Consider the following 16,691-nt stretch of genomic DNA (forward strand, 5'->3'; position numbering starts at 1 on the left):
ACCGAGGACTTGTGCGCAGCAAGGAGACAAAATGTTTCTGCAGCTGTTTTTCCTCTGAAGTTTTTTTTTTTTTAAAGTAATCTCCGAAGGTTATGCCAGAAAATGGAGGACGCTGGGTCTTTGCAAGCTTTAGCTGTCCGCCTGGCTGCCTGAAGGCCGCCCTTTTCAGGCAGTCTGACAGACAGCTAAAACTTGCAAAGACCCAGCGTCCTCCATTTTCTGGCACAACTTTTAGGTCTTTGCAAGCTTTAGCTGTCCGCCTGGCTGCCTGAAGGCCGCCCTTTTCAGGCAGTCTGACAGACAGCTAAAACTTGCAAAGACCCAGCGTCCTCCATTTTCTGGCACAACTTTTAGGTCTTTGCAAGCTTTAGCTGTCCGCCTGGCTGCCTGAAGGCCGCCCTTTTCAGGCAGTCTGACAGACAGCTAAAACTTGCAAAGACCCAGCGTCCTCCATTTTCTGGCACAACTTTTAGGGATTTATTATTATTATTCCTACTACTACTATTACTACTACTACTACTTCAGGAGTAAAAAGTTGCAGAAAAAAATTCTCTCCTTACTAGCTTAGTTCCTCTACTCTTCCATCTGGAGCCAAGGTAAGATTTTAAAAAGGGATATTGGTTGGAAGGCAGAGGGAGAGTTTAGTTTTAGCATCTAAAAAAAGGGGGGGGGAATCAGCGAGTACATCCCAACCAGCTTTTTATGTTTTTGTTATTGAAGAAATATGGGGGAGGGGGAGGGGTTCTGGGGTGGGTTGGGGAGGGGATAATATTGTAACTTCAATAAAAATTTTCAATAAAAAAAAAGAAATATGGCTTTCTGGGGGAAGGTGGGGAGGGCGTTAAGGAAGGAAAGGGTTTTTGGGAGCTCGTCCTGAAGCTGCCTTTTGTGCAAGGGGCCTTTTCTCAAAGCCTAGAGAGGCAGCTTTGTTGCCTCCCCGTAGACAGCTGATGGGCGAACACCAAAAGCTCCAAAAGGCTAGGGAACTAGTCCCAGAACAAAACGGAGACCTGCCTGGCGGCAGAGGCTTGCAGAGCGCGGATCCAGCCTCCGAGGCATGCAGAACGGCGGATCGGCTTATACTCGAGTCAACAACTTTTCCCAGTTTTTGGGGGTGAAATTGGGGGTCTCGGCTTATACTCGAGTCGGCTTATACTCAAGTATATACGGTAATTTCAGATTTCATTGCTAGCTCACAAATGTGAATTTGAAAAACCAAAGGTTTTTTATTAACATGAAGGCAAAGAACAAGAATAATTAGGGTGGCTTTATAGTTTGTTTCCTTAGAGGAATTCCACATAAAGTTTAGCTCAAGACTTTTTAATAAGCTATCCTCACATACAACTACTGTGTTTCTCCAAAAATAAGGCCTATCCCAAAAATAAGCCCTAGCTTGATTTTTACATGTGCACCTAATATATATCTTACCCCCCCAAAATAAACCCTAGTTAAGACCCCACCCACTCCGCCCCACTGTGGTTGCACAAGGTGGGGCGGGGCACACACGTAAAAATCAAGCTATGGGGGATGCAGCTACCCCACACACCCTGCACCCACTTGCCTAACCCCGCAGCCATGCTTTTCACGCCCTGACACCTGCCTTGCCTTGTGGCTGCAGCCCCATCCAGCAGCAGCCTGGGTGGCTGCTGGCCCACTTCTGGTTGCTGGCAGCAGGATACCACATGTCACATTGCACAGGATGCCATGTGATTCGTCATGTCAGTGCTGCTGCATATGATGGTAGCACTGGCATGATGCACCACGTGGCATCCTGCTGCCAGCAACCAGAAGACGTGGGGCAGCAGTGCATCAGGTGTCAGGGCATGGGAGGCCTGGCTGTGGTGGCAAAGGTAAGCGGGTGTGGGGCGGCACTGTCATGACACATCACATGGTGTCCTGCGAGAGGCCACAGAAGAAGTAGGGCGGCAGCCACACGGACACCTGCTGGATGAGGCTGTTGGTGCTGCCACTCCAAGGTGAGGGAGGTGTCAGGAAAAAAATAATACATCCCCTCAAAATAAGACCTAGTGCCTCTTTTGGAGGCAAAAAAATATATTAAGACCGGGTCTTATTTTCAGGGAAACACAGTAAACTAATCCTATTTAGTTCAAGTTCCTAGAGAGATATGAATAGATACTATATACTTCCTAATGTTTAATATTGAAACCAATTGGGAGTAGATCTTGAGGTGTCTGCAGGATCTGATGCTTTCATCAAATGGATGAAAACAGTCTGAAATGGAAGTTCTGCCCCTTTTGTATGTGAATGCAATGTCACAATGCACATATGAAAGGAATAGACTCCTCCTTCCCCTTTGTGGATGCCTCTGGTCAGACTGAAGTCAGCCTACAAAAAATACATCTCACATACCAAGGGTGCTAACTTGTATTTGCTTTCTCAAGAGGGTTTTGAGAAAGCAGTCTTGAGGGTCTTGAGAAAGAGTGTCTGCTTTCTTAGATGGCTTAAAAAGAGATTAAGCAGATTATGCAATTGATAATAAGTCAGTCAATAGCCAAATAGAAACTTACTTTCAGGGCTGTACTCCAGAATTCTTATATACAAATAGCAAATATCAACCAAAAAGCAACATTATATTTCTTTATCTTATTTTTTTTCCAGGTGGATGCAGGTTGGATTGGATTTTGGTCCATTGTAGGCGGCTGTGTTGTTGGCATAGCACTAGCAAGGTAAGCTTTACTTTTTTCCTCTCTTATTTTTCTTTAGTGAAATTTTCTTTTAGTTATCCTAAAATAATACCTTCTGAAATCATTTCCTCTCTTCCATGACAATTGTAAAAAAAATCATTTTCTATAGGTTAGAAATATATTCATCTTCTATCCAGAATAGTAATTTTCTCTGGTTTATCTTTTTTTTTAAAGTCCATGAATGCTGAAAATCCCATTTGTTCAGTCATCAAACTAAGCAGGGTGTATTATTGTGTTTGAAAACTACTCTCGGTCCACTCCATCCAAAGGTGGAAGAATACTTAGATGAAATAATGAAGGAACAATGGGTATTTTGCTCATGTTTTGCTTTCATCTCTTCCATCATAGTTGTGATTGATTCTTTGGGGAAATTGAATATTAAGGGGTTGGTTTGAATGTTATGGTGAATTATTTAAACATCTTGTGAGAGTCTTGCTGTATTTCCATTACTGTAAACCACTGACTATATGTGAGTTGTGAACTTCTGAATATCACAACATCAAAGTGCTTAATACAAAAGATGTTTGGAGGATATTATAATGACTTGTTACAACTATCATTGTGTTCCCAAATTATATTAGCCATATAAATTGTTCAGCTTAATGAACTTTCATGCAGAAAGGAATTTATATACTTAATAGTCCAAATAATATATGATTATGATCAAATGATGAAATCATGGCTGAATAAACCACATATCCATAAGATGTAAATGCCCTCATGGAACTTTTTTCTGCATTTCAGAATAATAAGCCAGCTAGAAATGTTCATTTAACCATACCTTCTCTTTCCTTCCAAATCAGAAACTATGGATAATTATTCCAAACTGGCTATGATCGTAAACCAGTTTTAAACTATGGTTTAAATTTAGCTTGTGGATCTTATTTTATTTGGAAACTATTGGTTGTAGTTCCTGATCTGGATATAATGGGAAGTGGTGGTTAAATGTGGGTTTGCAGGTTCTCTTTCTTACCCAAAACTAAGAGTGAAATAGCAAAAAAAAAGCTTATATGTGATTCAGTGTCAATCATATAAAGGTACAGCTTAGCTTATGGGTAGCCAACTGCAGCCTGCTTTTTGCCACACAATGCTCTTTATAAACATAAGAGCTGGAAGCTGCCGCCATGGTTTTCCATCACACTTTAAAGCTGTGGTGTAAGTTTGAAAATGGGTGTATCACAAAGAAAAAATTTAAAAACCCTCTCCTCTTTTTGACAAAAACAAGCCCTGCCTATACTAGTTAAAGTGGTCTTTCACATTTTATGTCCTCAGCTTCCCCTTTAATCATCCCCTACTTTTACATTCATTGTTTTAGAACTGAATATGATGAAACCTACAGAGCTGTGAAATTTTCCAGATCAGCATTTTGTAGCATGATATATTTGTTGTATATCTGATAACACAGAACTAATTTTAAGTTCCTTGTAGTTTTTTGTATGTGTTTGTCTCTTTTTTTGAATGTGCCTTTCTTTTGAGATTATTTTCAGAAGTTTACCGAGGAACTATCTTTAGAAAGGCCTACTGTTTAAGCATCAAAACTAAACTAAATAAATATAAAAATAGTGATAATGTTTGGTATGCTAGGTACGCTGACTTGAGTTGACAAAAAATAAAGGCAGAATAAATCAAATAAATACTTTTTAAGTATTTCATTTTCTTGTACTTTTAATAACGTTGGTACCTTACATCTTTGTTTTGATTCTTGCTTTTCCATCCTTTTTCATCAAACTTTGATCAGATTTTTTTCTTCAGATTGATAAACTTTCAAACTATGATTCAATATTTATTTTGTTATTGTAATAGTTTACAGTTTTAAGCCATTTGCACATTCTTTTCTGTTGGAACATGAAACAGGAATATTATAAATAAATTAAGTGTAAACATGTGATTCCAATGAATTGATTTATTCCAATGAATTGAGTTGACTTGATGGCTTTTATATTGTTTACAGTGGCATAATTGTAAAGTGCCTCATTATATCGTATGGTTAACATAATATTTCCTAGGCTATAATTCTTGTTATTCTGCACAATTATCCTTTATCAAGGCTTTTTTTCCCTATCTCTGTGTCAATAAAACTCCTTTAAGATCTATGGTATGAAAAACTCACACAATCCTCTAATTTCATGTGACCCTGAGCCTAATTTCCAAAGCCTTCTTAAAGTTCACATCAATTTCAAGAGCTATTTGTCTGTTCTCTGGGGTCTTCTGTATGTAAGAAAGAGAAGAGCTTGTTGGAAGAGAAAGAACTTTTAATAGTGAAAATGAGGAGTTAAAGAAAGATTTATATGCCTCTTCACCATCTTAGCTCCTCCATGTTAAAAAAAAAACAAGGTAGGGAAATTGTGCAGATCATGGTTTCTAGAATGCTTTCCAGATCTATTATCAGGACTGGCCATAGGAAGCGCCTCAGTTTTCTTTTATGTAGCAAACTTAAATGTGTGTGTGTGTGTGTGTGTGTGTGTGTGTGTGTGTGTGTGTGTGTGAGAGAGAGAGAGAGAGAGAGAGAGAGATATTCCACTTTTCCTCCACTTTTCTGTGTATATGTGCATTTTCAACGCGCAGGGTGAGTCCTTATGCACCGCTCTGTGTCAGAGACCAGAAGAAGGAAGGCAGAAAGAACTTTGCATAGAACAGTCAGCAATAGTCAGGGATGATACTGCTAACATGTCTGGGAAGGACTTTATTCTGGATTGTTTTTCTCTTCAGCCCCAAGCTGAATATGACTGATTTTCAGACTCAGTCTTTTTTTTTTTTGGCTAGCTTTTTCTAGCCTCACCAAGTTTGGTCCCATTGGGTTGTTTTTTCCGAAGAGTTGTCCTGTTGATGGATAGCTAGAGGGAGTTTTGAATTCCTTTATATAACAGTGAAGGAATAACAGTGGCATTTTTTAAAAAAAGAGGCACTGCTTGCTTCAGTCGTGGCCTCTGTTGGCCTGAAGCCTTGAATAATGCTTGAAAAATGGTTGCTTTCAATATTTTTTAAAACCTGTTTAAATGCATTTGCCTGTATTAAAATTAAAAGCATTATCGTGTTCATTCCTGGTGCTATATACTGTAGCAATAATTGCAGCATAGGATTGTTTAGAAGTTTTGTGTTTAAGGTTGGCTGGGAGTTGCTAGTCTTAGTTTATGGATTAGTAATCTTACTGAAGTAATCAAAATACATTACAGAGAAACATAAACATGATGTCAGATTTGGTGGTAAAGTGTAAACTCCCCAGATGTGCAGAAAAACTGCACAGTTGCCATATCCTATTTTTTTTTAAAGGTGGCCTTATTCCAACAGTACTCTGTTGTCTGTATGTAGGTGTGGATTTACTATAAAAAAATTAAACAGGAAAGGAGATGCAAGATTGCTAGGAATAGTTGTAACTGCATAGTTTCTTCTTTGCTGAAATAAGGTATTTCTGACAAAACGTAGGTAAATATTTGAAGATTTCCATTTTACAGGCTATCTATTTCATTGTTCTGTATAGATTATATTCACTTGAATGCCTCAGTATCTGTGGTTTCTGTTTTTGCAGGGGTTTTCAAGATGTAACCCCTGTGGATAACAAGGATTGAGTTTACAGTACACTGAGTCTCAATCCCTCATGCTTTTCCTCCTTCACATGCAAACAAGGAAAACTGGAATTTTAAAGCGTTTGATTATGGTTTTAACAACTTGCAGATATCTTTAAACCGTGGAGTCAAGATAATCCATATCATTGAAAGATGTGGATCGTTCTTCTATCAAAATAAAACTAGTATAGTTGGCTGTTGGATATAACTAACAGAGTTGGGTGGTATAGTTTAAAAAACAACAACAACCAGTTTCCTTATTTTACTTCTTTCAGTGTTAAGATTGCAGTGCTATACTTGAACATATAAATACCTAAAAATTAGAGTTGCTTATTGAGACTTGCTAAATGAGATATCTGGTTGTTAAAGATCAGAGCTCTCTGATAAAACACTCTCAAGGAAATGAAAGTAAGGGCACAGAATTACAACTATAAATATGCGGAGCCTCTTATCGCTTTAAATCAGCAAAGTTTTGTATCACATTGATTTTTCTTCTACCCCATTATGGGATCTTTTATACAAAGGATAGTTCTTTCTCTTGCTGGTATATTATAATGGGTGGCCATTCTTCTTTAGCTGTATAATGATTCCTCTGCAGGTTTGCCAACAGAGTTTTATGTAAATTTTGACCTTTTGAGAGAAATTAATTACTCAAACATGTAGCTCAATTTTAGTAGCAGACTATCCTTTTAATGCCTTTTTATCTGCTAACAAATGGTTTCTGATTCTGTAGCAATGCATACATTTTTGTTGACTCCAGCACTTCAAACTTTTTGTGCTTTTAATAAAAAGCTAACAGCCACTTGCCAAATGCCTCTTTCTGACTGAAAAAATTACAGAACCTTCAAGCATAGAAATTTGAATGCAAAAAGAGTAGCGATTTATCGCTTTTGATGAATAACTCCCTTTCCTTAGACCTATTCAGCAATTTATCTGTATAAAGTTAAATCAGTGTCTTTCCTGACTATCATCTGCTGAAAGTTGTAATTAGGAAAATTAGGTAATGATTTTTGTCAGCTCCGACAAGCTCATGGATTTCTGTGATGGTCCTGTGACTTGAAGGCATCTTGGTATATTTTCTAATAATGTAAGTGTGGAAGTTTTGTTTTGTTTTGTTCCACTAGTTTCTAATTTGCTTAGTAGCTCTGGAATTTCCTCTTACAACTCTAGTGGAGATTTATTCCAACCTACACTGGTAACTCAGTCCCAATCCTTCCACCACCCATTGTAATAAATTGCAATATAATTTCACTCACCCGGTGAGCATTATTTACTGGCTAAATGCAATCTATAAAGGACACTGCATTTAAACCTCTTTCCAGTTGGATGCTGCTAAAGCTATCATTTGGATGTCAAGCAATCTCTGCATCTAATAGAAACGTTTGTGCCTGTGGTACAAAATTATGCCTGTCAAAGGAAAGCACAGTTGGAAAATGAGCTCTCAAATTTCATTATTTTGTTACCAGTGGTATATGGTGCCTTCCTCCACATGAGATTTATGCCACTCTCCTAACACCAGACCAGAAATTTGAGATAATTTATATGGCATGTTTATGATTGAAGAGCCTTAGATATTTTAGGTGGCTGGTGAGTATTGTATGCCTTTCTTAGTCACTACGGAACAAAGCTAATTTGGGTTGGGGAAGGAAAAAGGAAAAAGAAACTTTGGAAAGCGACACCCATTTTTTTTTAACTTAAATTGCACAGCATTACAAAGCAACCTGATTCAATCTTTTCTCCCCATGGCATTTTTCTTGTTATATTTCATAGTGGCCAGAATTATTTTTCAAGTTTTGTCCTTCATGGCTCAACATTTCCGTCAACATTAAACTACAGCAAAGTCAAAATGCAGCAACTTTGCAACATAGGGTGATATCTATAGCAATGAGGAGAGAAGCTTACAGATTTAATTAAATTGTGAACTAAAAGATGCATACAAAGTGACGTTTTTAGTTCATGAGATACTGGTCCAAGTTGAAGGGGTGACAGCAATATGCTCCTTGGTGTCCTGTAGTAGGAATTCAACTGCTTTCTCAGTGGAAGCTCAAGGTCAAGGGCTACATTGCAATTTGTGGGAAAGAAAAAAAGGAGGGGAAGAAATGAACAGCAGAGGTGATAAAGTGTGTGAGTGGAGAATAAATTAGAACGAGTTTTTCTGAATGTTAGTTGCCAGATAGAGAAAAGAGCAGAATGCTGTTTCTTAGGGCATATTATTAGCCTCGGTTGGAATCCAAGACTTGGTCTGAAATGGCAATTATTAACATCAACATTGCTTGATAATTAAGGAAGTATTTCTCTGTATGTAATATTTACAAGAAGACATTGACTTTACACATACAGATAGGAAATCTTACAACATGTAAAATAATAGAAGAAGCCACAATATAAAAAGTGAAAGACCACATCAAAAATAAAGTGAAAGAGAGATGAGTAGGGATGGAACAATGAATATACAGTCTTGAATGGATTGTGATACAGTAATTCAAAGTGACTTTCTCCAAATTTGTGTGCTTAAATGGGGTACTCTCCTCCCCCACCCTCTGCCCCAATAGCAGATAGGGCTGAGAGAGATTCACTGGGCTTACATATCACCCAGTGTATACAACTTGCTAATATGACACTAAGAGACTTAAAATGTGTAAAATTAAAGTGTCCATAAAAATCAATACAAACAATTCATTATAATGCAAGCTGGTAAATTAATGTCCTTCAGCTGCCAGACTCAAAGTTCCTATGCCCTCCAAGTGGCACAAAGTCAGAAGGCTGTCCCTTTTCACTTCAGGAAATGTTAACTTGGTGGATCTAGCCACTTTCTGCAACTATATGAAGAAGGGACTTAATAAACATTGAACAAATAAAGCCTGATCATCTTTATGCTTTAAGGGTATGATGAAAGAGTGTTTGGAAGACAGAATATGAACACAATGAAAGTTGATCTGGGCTACTACTGCACTAGAAAGGATTGCTGGGGGCCATGGGTTGAAGTAACATAACATTAAAGGGTCCTGACCACTTTTGTTTAAGGACCCAAAACCTGAACTAGCCTTCAAAAATATTTATTGGGCTTCTCTATACTCAGCCACAATATGAGGCTGCAGTGTGCTTTAAGTTTATGGAACAATCTGATGAACAATAAATCACAAGTATATTATACTTTAGGATAAATAATTTTAAATCTTCAGCAGATAGAGCTTCTGCACTTATTTCATGATTAAAGAGAAATTAATACTGTTTCATTTATATTTTCATCTATCAATAAGATTATTGACTACAGAGACAAAAAAGTAAAAAATGAAAAATTAGTAATGCTTTCATCTATCAATGAATTTAATATCAATTTTGATAGGTCAGCATATAAACAACAACCAAATTCAAAAGAAACAGGTCTACAAAAAAGGGGGGGGAGTTGCACTATATGTAAGAAAATACTACATATCTACAGAAATGCATATGATCAAAGATAAAATCTCTCCAGAATGTATATGGGTCAATATAAAAGAGAAAAAAAATGACATTGCCATAGGTGTATATTACAGGCCACCCAACCAATCAGAAGAAATAGATGAACTCTTTGTGAACCAGTTAATAAATGTATGTAGGAAATATACCACAGTAGTAATAGGATACTTCAACTTTCCAGATATCAAATGGGAGACAAACCTCTGCAGTAAGCAGGAGTTTAAACAGATTCCTAACCAACCTAGCCAACAACTTTGTCACCCAAAAGATGGAGGAGGGAACTAGACGTAAAGCTATACTGGACTTAATCCTTACTATAGAGAAGAAGTGATAGAGGGAATTGAAATTGCTGGAACCTTGGGAGCACCGGGGAAGTATCTGAGGATTGGAAAAGGGCTGATCTTCAAGAAAGGGGAAAATAACGGACCTGGAGACTAAAACATACAAAGAAAGGCTGCGGGACTTGGGCTTGGCTAGTCTAAAGAAAAGAAGAAATAGGGGAGACATGATAGCAGTATGCCAGTATTTGAGGGGCTGCCACAAAGAAGAGGGGGTCACGTTATTCACCAAAGCACCAGAGGGAAGGATGAGAAACAATCGTTGGAAACTGATCAAAAAGAGAAGCAACCTGGAATTAAGGAGAAACTTCCTGACAGTGAGGCCAATTAACCAGTGGATCAGCTTGCCTACAGATATCGTGGCGCTCCATCACTGGAGATTTCTAAGAAGAGACTAGACAGTCACTTGTCTGAGATGGTATAGGTTCTCCTGCTTAAGCAGAGGGCTGGACTAGAAGACCTCCAAGGTCCCTTCCAGCTCTGTTCTGTTCTGTTCTAAATATATATGTTAGGCAAAAATAATAAATGAGATTTAGGAGTGTCATCATAAATGTAGTGGCTAGCTAGGTCATGAATGGTGCAGAATGCGGCTACGCGAGTCGTGATGGGGGTCTCCCGATACTCCCATGTAACACCTCTACTCCGTGAGCTGCATTGGCTTCCAGTTGCCCTTCGGGTGAGATTCAAGGTGCTGGTGATGACCTATAAAGCCCTAAATGGCGAGGGTCCGGGATATTTGAGGGAACACCTGCCAGCATCAAGCTCCCTTCGTCCAGTGCGCTCCCACAGGGAGGGTCTTCTCAGGGTGCCGCCGGTTAAAGATTGCCAGCGGGTAACACCCAGGGGTAGGGCCGTCTCAGTGGGCGTGCCTGCCCTTTGGAACCAGCTGCCCGCGGAGCTTAGGACTGCCCCCGACCTCCGTTCATTCTGCTGGGACCTGAAGACCTGGCTCTTCGAGCTCTCTGGCCCAGGCTGAGAATTTTTTAATTTTTAATTTTAACTGGGTTTTTATTTTTTCTCAGGGTTTCATTTAATCTTTTTTAATTTGTTTTTAACTTTTGTAGTGATTTTCTTTTAAAATCCTGTAAACCGCCCTGAGTCCTTCGGGAAAGGGCGGTATATAAATCTAAATAAATAAATAAAATAAAATGAGATGCCTTTTTCATTAAAAGATATTATTGTCTATAAAAATGCTAAAGTGGAGGCAACTATTTGTTTTTGATGCCACCAAATATGACACTGAATTCCTTTAACCCTAGCCTTTAATGTCTCACAATAAAATGGAAAGACAAATCATTCTGATTAAAAAAATAATAGAGTAGCCAAAGTTTAATTTTAACATGCTTTTTTCTGATTTATATTAGTATTCATTATTCCTTCAGTACTTACTGATTAACCATTTATTATTCCATATCTAGTTTAGGAAATTTTGTTTCAGTTGTTTATTTGATTAATAATTTTATTCTGTTGTGATTCATTAAGCATTTTACTATAATGTGATTCATTTAATTTTATATTATGTTCTCACTGTTTTTCACTGATGTATCACCAGTTTACATGTTATTTCAATAAATTTTAAATTGACTGTCTCTTTTTGATGCAATCTTAATTCAGTGGTCATTCTTCATCAGCCCATTAGAGTAATCCAGGATAAATGGCTGAAATAAACCAAGTTTCTACAAAAGTGGGTGAAATAGTTGAAATGGATAGGCTAATACGTTTGAGATCAAACTTTATATCCAGATCAGCCCATTGAATTTTGCAGAAATAATATGAGAAACCTCAACTCAAGATGATGTTGAACTGAGAAAAAAAGTATAAAGCCATTTACAATGCTCCATTAGTTGGAGGGGAATAATTTCCATTATTCAGCAAATTGTTTCACATCCTAAGATATTTTTCCTCAGACAAGAATAAAATAAAAAGAAAATGGAATTATAGACTTAACTTCATACTTGACTCATCTTAGAAATTCAAAATTATCACATACATTGTAATACATCTTTGTGTCTATTGATATCTTTCTAGAACAATAGAATAGAATAGAATAGAATAGAATAGAATAGAATAGAATAGAATAGAATAGAATAGAATAGAATAGAATAGAATAGAATAGAATAATCTATTGTCATTGTGTAACTCACAGTGAAATTAAGTGCTGTCCACAGTGCACACTACACACAAATGAAAACCACAAATAAGAACATACATTATATCCACACATCCACATTCTATTCACCATTGCGCCACCCCTGTAATTGCACTTCAATGTTGCACTATACAGTAGTATTTAATAAACTATTTTTCAGCCTATTTGTCTTTGTTTTTATTATCCTGTACCATCTGCCAGATGATAATAGTTCAAAAAAAGGATGTCCAGGATGAGATGAGTCTTTAAGAATATTTTGAGCTTTCCTAAGACAGCAGGAACTGTACAGTTCGTCCAGAACTACTACATCAGAAAACACTGTTTTAATAATTCTACAGAGCACTTTAGCTAAAATGTACTTTTTATCACAGTTTGTATGAATGATTTTTAAACTATGGTTTATGTTACAGGTTTGCTGATTTTATCAGAGGAATGCTGAAACCTATCCTACTTCTGTTACTGTCAGGAGCAACTCTGTCATCTTTTTGGTATACTTTAACATGTTTAAAAACTGTCATTCACCTTCCTTTAACTACAGGTATGTTAATCCCAGTTTCCAGGTTTGACAAATGTTTTAGTAATGGCTTTCAAACATGTAGAATGCTAGGAAATGTCGTGGTGTAGTTCACTATAAAACTTCAAAATATAAATTAAACTATTCCAAGTGAAAATTGGGAAATTACTTGGTTTTCTGACTGAAACCACCAATATTTTTCAAGATGTATTATAAAACTCTTACATTTGTTAAGCCAATTGCAGAATAACAAAGAAAATTGCTATCAGAAATGAACTTAAGCTGTACATGTGCAATCTAATTGTGAAACTCCTTGAATGGTGTCTTTACATTTCTTACACTAAATAGGTTGTGTAGCTTGTAATTTTACTTAGTTGGTTAAAGCAAGACGGGAATTTTTTGTGTTCATTTTACCAAGTGTCTTTGACAAGACTTTTAAGATCACTGTTAGTTAAACATTGGTTAAAGAAAATGATTAATGATAATCCTTAAACCCAGCTGACTTGGAACTTGGTAGATAATTGTATACTATGTTGTATTTTGTGATTGTATAATATATGATGCTTATCTGGAAACATAAGCATGTGCAGAAATAACAAGCTGTTATGAGTTATTTGTAGTATGTAAATGAAAGAACCTTACAATTTTCCTTTGCTCATTCAATTATGGGGCCGGAGTACCTCAGGGAACATCTGCTGCCGGCATCAAGCTCCCTGCGCCCTGTGCGTTCCCACAGAGACGGCCTCCTCAGGGTGCCACCGGTCAGAGAATGCCGTCTAGTGGCCCCCAGGGGGAGATCCTTCTCTGTGGGCGCCCCGGAGCTATGGAACCAGTTACCGGTTGAGCTCCGGACGGCGCCCGATCTGCGCTCCTTTCGCCGCGATCTGAAAACATACTTGTTCGAGCAAGCCGGCCTGGCCTGAGGGGGGATTGGTGGGGTTTTTTATCATTCTTATTGGGGTTTTTATTATGTATCAATTGTATTTTAATTGGGCATGCATTTAATTATCTTTTAATTTTTGTAAATTTCTGTGTTTTATTCTTGCCCTGTACACCGCCCTGAGTCCTTCGGGAGAAGGGCGGCATAGAAATGATAATAAATTAAATTAAATTAAATTAAATTATAACTTTATATTTAACATAAGCCTTATATCTAGAGTAGAGTTTGTCTATATATTTTATACAAATCACATATGCTTGGTTGATTTAAAGTTAAATTTCTCAACTTTTCTGAATTTTCTTTGCTTCATGTTTTGACACCAAATCTTGCTTCCTGCTCCCCTTCCAATTAGATGTGTTGATTGTACAACTTGCTTGAATTTGATAAATTGGCCTCTTTATGACTATTTGTACAGGTCATTCTCACTGAAGGACAGTAATTGGGACATTGGCATAAAGCACAATGTCACATGATTGCAACTGAATTACAAGAGCAGTTATGGCAATTCTGGTGGCCATCATTAAGCAAATCCTGCAGGGGCAACATCACCATTTGCAACTTCCTGCCAGCTTCCCCATTAACTCTGCTTATTGGAAACCATCATGAAGGATGCAAATGACTACATGTTTCTGTGACTGTTGTAATTGTGGGCTAATTTCTAGCTACAGCTACAAAGCACAGTTGTAAGTCCCCTTGTTCAGCGCCATATAACCTCAAACGCTCACTGAATGAGTGATTGTTAAAGAAGAATCTATATCTGTTCTTCTGGAATGTTGTGCTGCATTTCAGACTTAATTTGCAAAAGATGCTTTGGAGTTTGTGAAAGTGTGAATATTGTCTCTTTAGGACACCAAAGGTATTGGTGTTTTTTCCCCCTAAACTGTGTGGTAGCTATGCGGGTAACTCCACAGTCTTAAGAGAAATTATAGTTGCTTTAAGATGTTGCAGAGGTACTACATTTCTGCACCAAACACTTTTGAAAATTAAATCTGAAGCTTTGCTTCAAAGGAAAGAATTTTATACTCGTGCATGGTAGTAAATTTTACACTATTTATTTGCTTAGTAATTTTATTTTTCCACATTAACAAGAAAAATTGGAGCTATGTTCCATTAGTGCTTGTTAAAATTATCTGATTTTTGCTTACCTGTTGCTCTTTTTTACCAAAATTCATCATTTTCTCTGTATCAGAGTTCTATACTCTGGTCAGAAAGGAGAAAATATTTATGCTTTCAAAACTAATCCTGTCTTATTACATATAACATTCCCAGAGATTCTTGTGTCATTAACTTTAAGATTGTGACATTTGTGTACATGATACTCTATAGCCACAGACCTTTCCTTCCCTGGACAAATATTTTAGCAAATATTTCTTATCTAGGTAAATAAGTCTATCTTATTTAAATTAATTTTATGTCTTCAAAATTGTCCTTGGAACATAGTAATAAACCACAGATGAGAGCAGCATAATAAGAGATTTCAGGTAGAAATGAAACTTTATCTGACATACTAATGTATATTTTTACTGGTGTATTCTGTGGTCATTTTTTCATATTTTAAAGGAATAATCATTGCAGTTCAGTTCTTCATTGTTGTGGCTAACATCAAGTTTTTAGAAGCTGCTTTGCGTTGGCATATATTTGTACCATTCAGAAATAAACTTTCCCACTTAACTATACCACCATCAAACAAAGTTGGCTCTTCTCTGATTTGATGCCACAAAATGAATGAATTCTTTAAATTAATTCTTAGTTAATAAGCAAAACTAGACTGGCTTTGCCAGATGAAAACAATCTTTCTCCTTCCATGTTTGATGCAGCATGCAAAACAAAGCATGCAGTTTGCTTTTGTTTGGCAACAAAACACTGTTCTAAAATATTGGGCATTTGAAGTCCATTTTGCGTATAAAAGACATGGTATCCGTTACCATTACGTTCCTTGTATAAAATTCAAATAGCTAAAAAAATTCCTTTCTCTTGCTCAGAGTTCTTGTTTCTTTCCTACTGAATAGAGAACATTTTGACTACCATTCTGTTCCTCCATTTTAAATACAGGTAAACCCTGGGTTCAGCGGTGGGATTCAAATATGTGAACAACCGGTTCTCTGTGTGGATGCCGCTTCTGGAAGTCCATTCTGGGCTTGGGCAACAAAAAATTAGCTACTGGTTCTGCCAAACTGGTGCGAACTGGCTGAATCCCACTGCTACCTGGGTTGCATCTATTTGTTCTGTGACCATTCAAAGTTACAGTGGCGCTGGAAAAGGGGACTTACAACTGCTTCCCAGAGTTCTGGCTATTGCAGTGTCCCTGCAGTCTGTGATTGTGATTTCCAATGTTCCCTGCCAGCTTCCCACAAGCAAAGTCAATGGAGAAGCCAGCAGGAAGTTAGAAGTTGCAATTATGTGAGGTTCTCACTTAAGAACCCATGCAATCCTTGTTTAACAATGGCAACTGGGGCTACTGGAACTGCTGTTGCTAAGCAATTTGGCCATGTGGCATTGTGCTTTATTACATTGCTAGGTGATGGTAATTCCTGTTCCAATTGCTATTCTAAGCTGAAGACTACTTGTATAAGGTGTACATGTGTGTGATCAAAAATGTGATAAAATTCAAGTGTAGGAATATATAGCTTACATCTGCCAAAATAATTATTTTCCCCATAGACAATAAACATCTGGATCTATAACTGATACAAGAGTTTCTGTGCTTGTAGAAAACGTCAACTCTAGGTCCTTTTCGTTCAATCATGACTAAACTCCCATAGTTCCAGCAAAGATTCTTCTTATTTCTTGTACATTTCATGTACATTCATTGAATTGCTGACCATAAACCTGAAGGATTACAGAGTAATAGCAATAGCACTTAGACCAGGGGTGTCAAACTGCTGGCCTGCTGGCCGGACACTTCAGCCGGAAGCCACACCCACCCCATTGCCGGCAATGGCAAAAAGGGTCTGATACGTTGCACGATGTCCCGAGTTTGTCATGTCTGACTTAGACTTATGTACCTCTCCATAGTGCTTTAC

The 16,691-nt window shown here is 37.5% G+C and overlaps 1 protein-coding gene across 1 annotated transcript in view; it reads left to right on the plus strand.

Moving 5' to 3' along the window:
- Window positions 1-16,691, plus strand: part of SLC49A4 (solute carrier family 49 member 4) — a 103,458-nt gene that overhangs the window by 64,212 nt on the left and 22,555 nt on the right. Inside the window, exons 6-7 of the mRNA XM_081314767.1 lie at window positions 2,620-2,687; window positions 12,625-12,752. Coding sequence (XP_081170893.1) covers window positions 2,620-2,687; window positions 12,625-12,752 — 196 coding nt within the window. The remainder of the gene's footprint in view (window positions 1-2,619; window positions 2,688-12,624; window positions 12,753-16,691) is intronic.

The sequence above is a fragment of the Vipera berus genome, assembly GCF_964194415.1.
Source record: "Vipera berus genome assembly, chromosome: 1".
NCBI classification, from domain to species: domain Eukaryota; kingdom Metazoa; phylum Chordata; class Lepidosauria; order Squamata; family Viperidae; genus Vipera; species Vipera berus.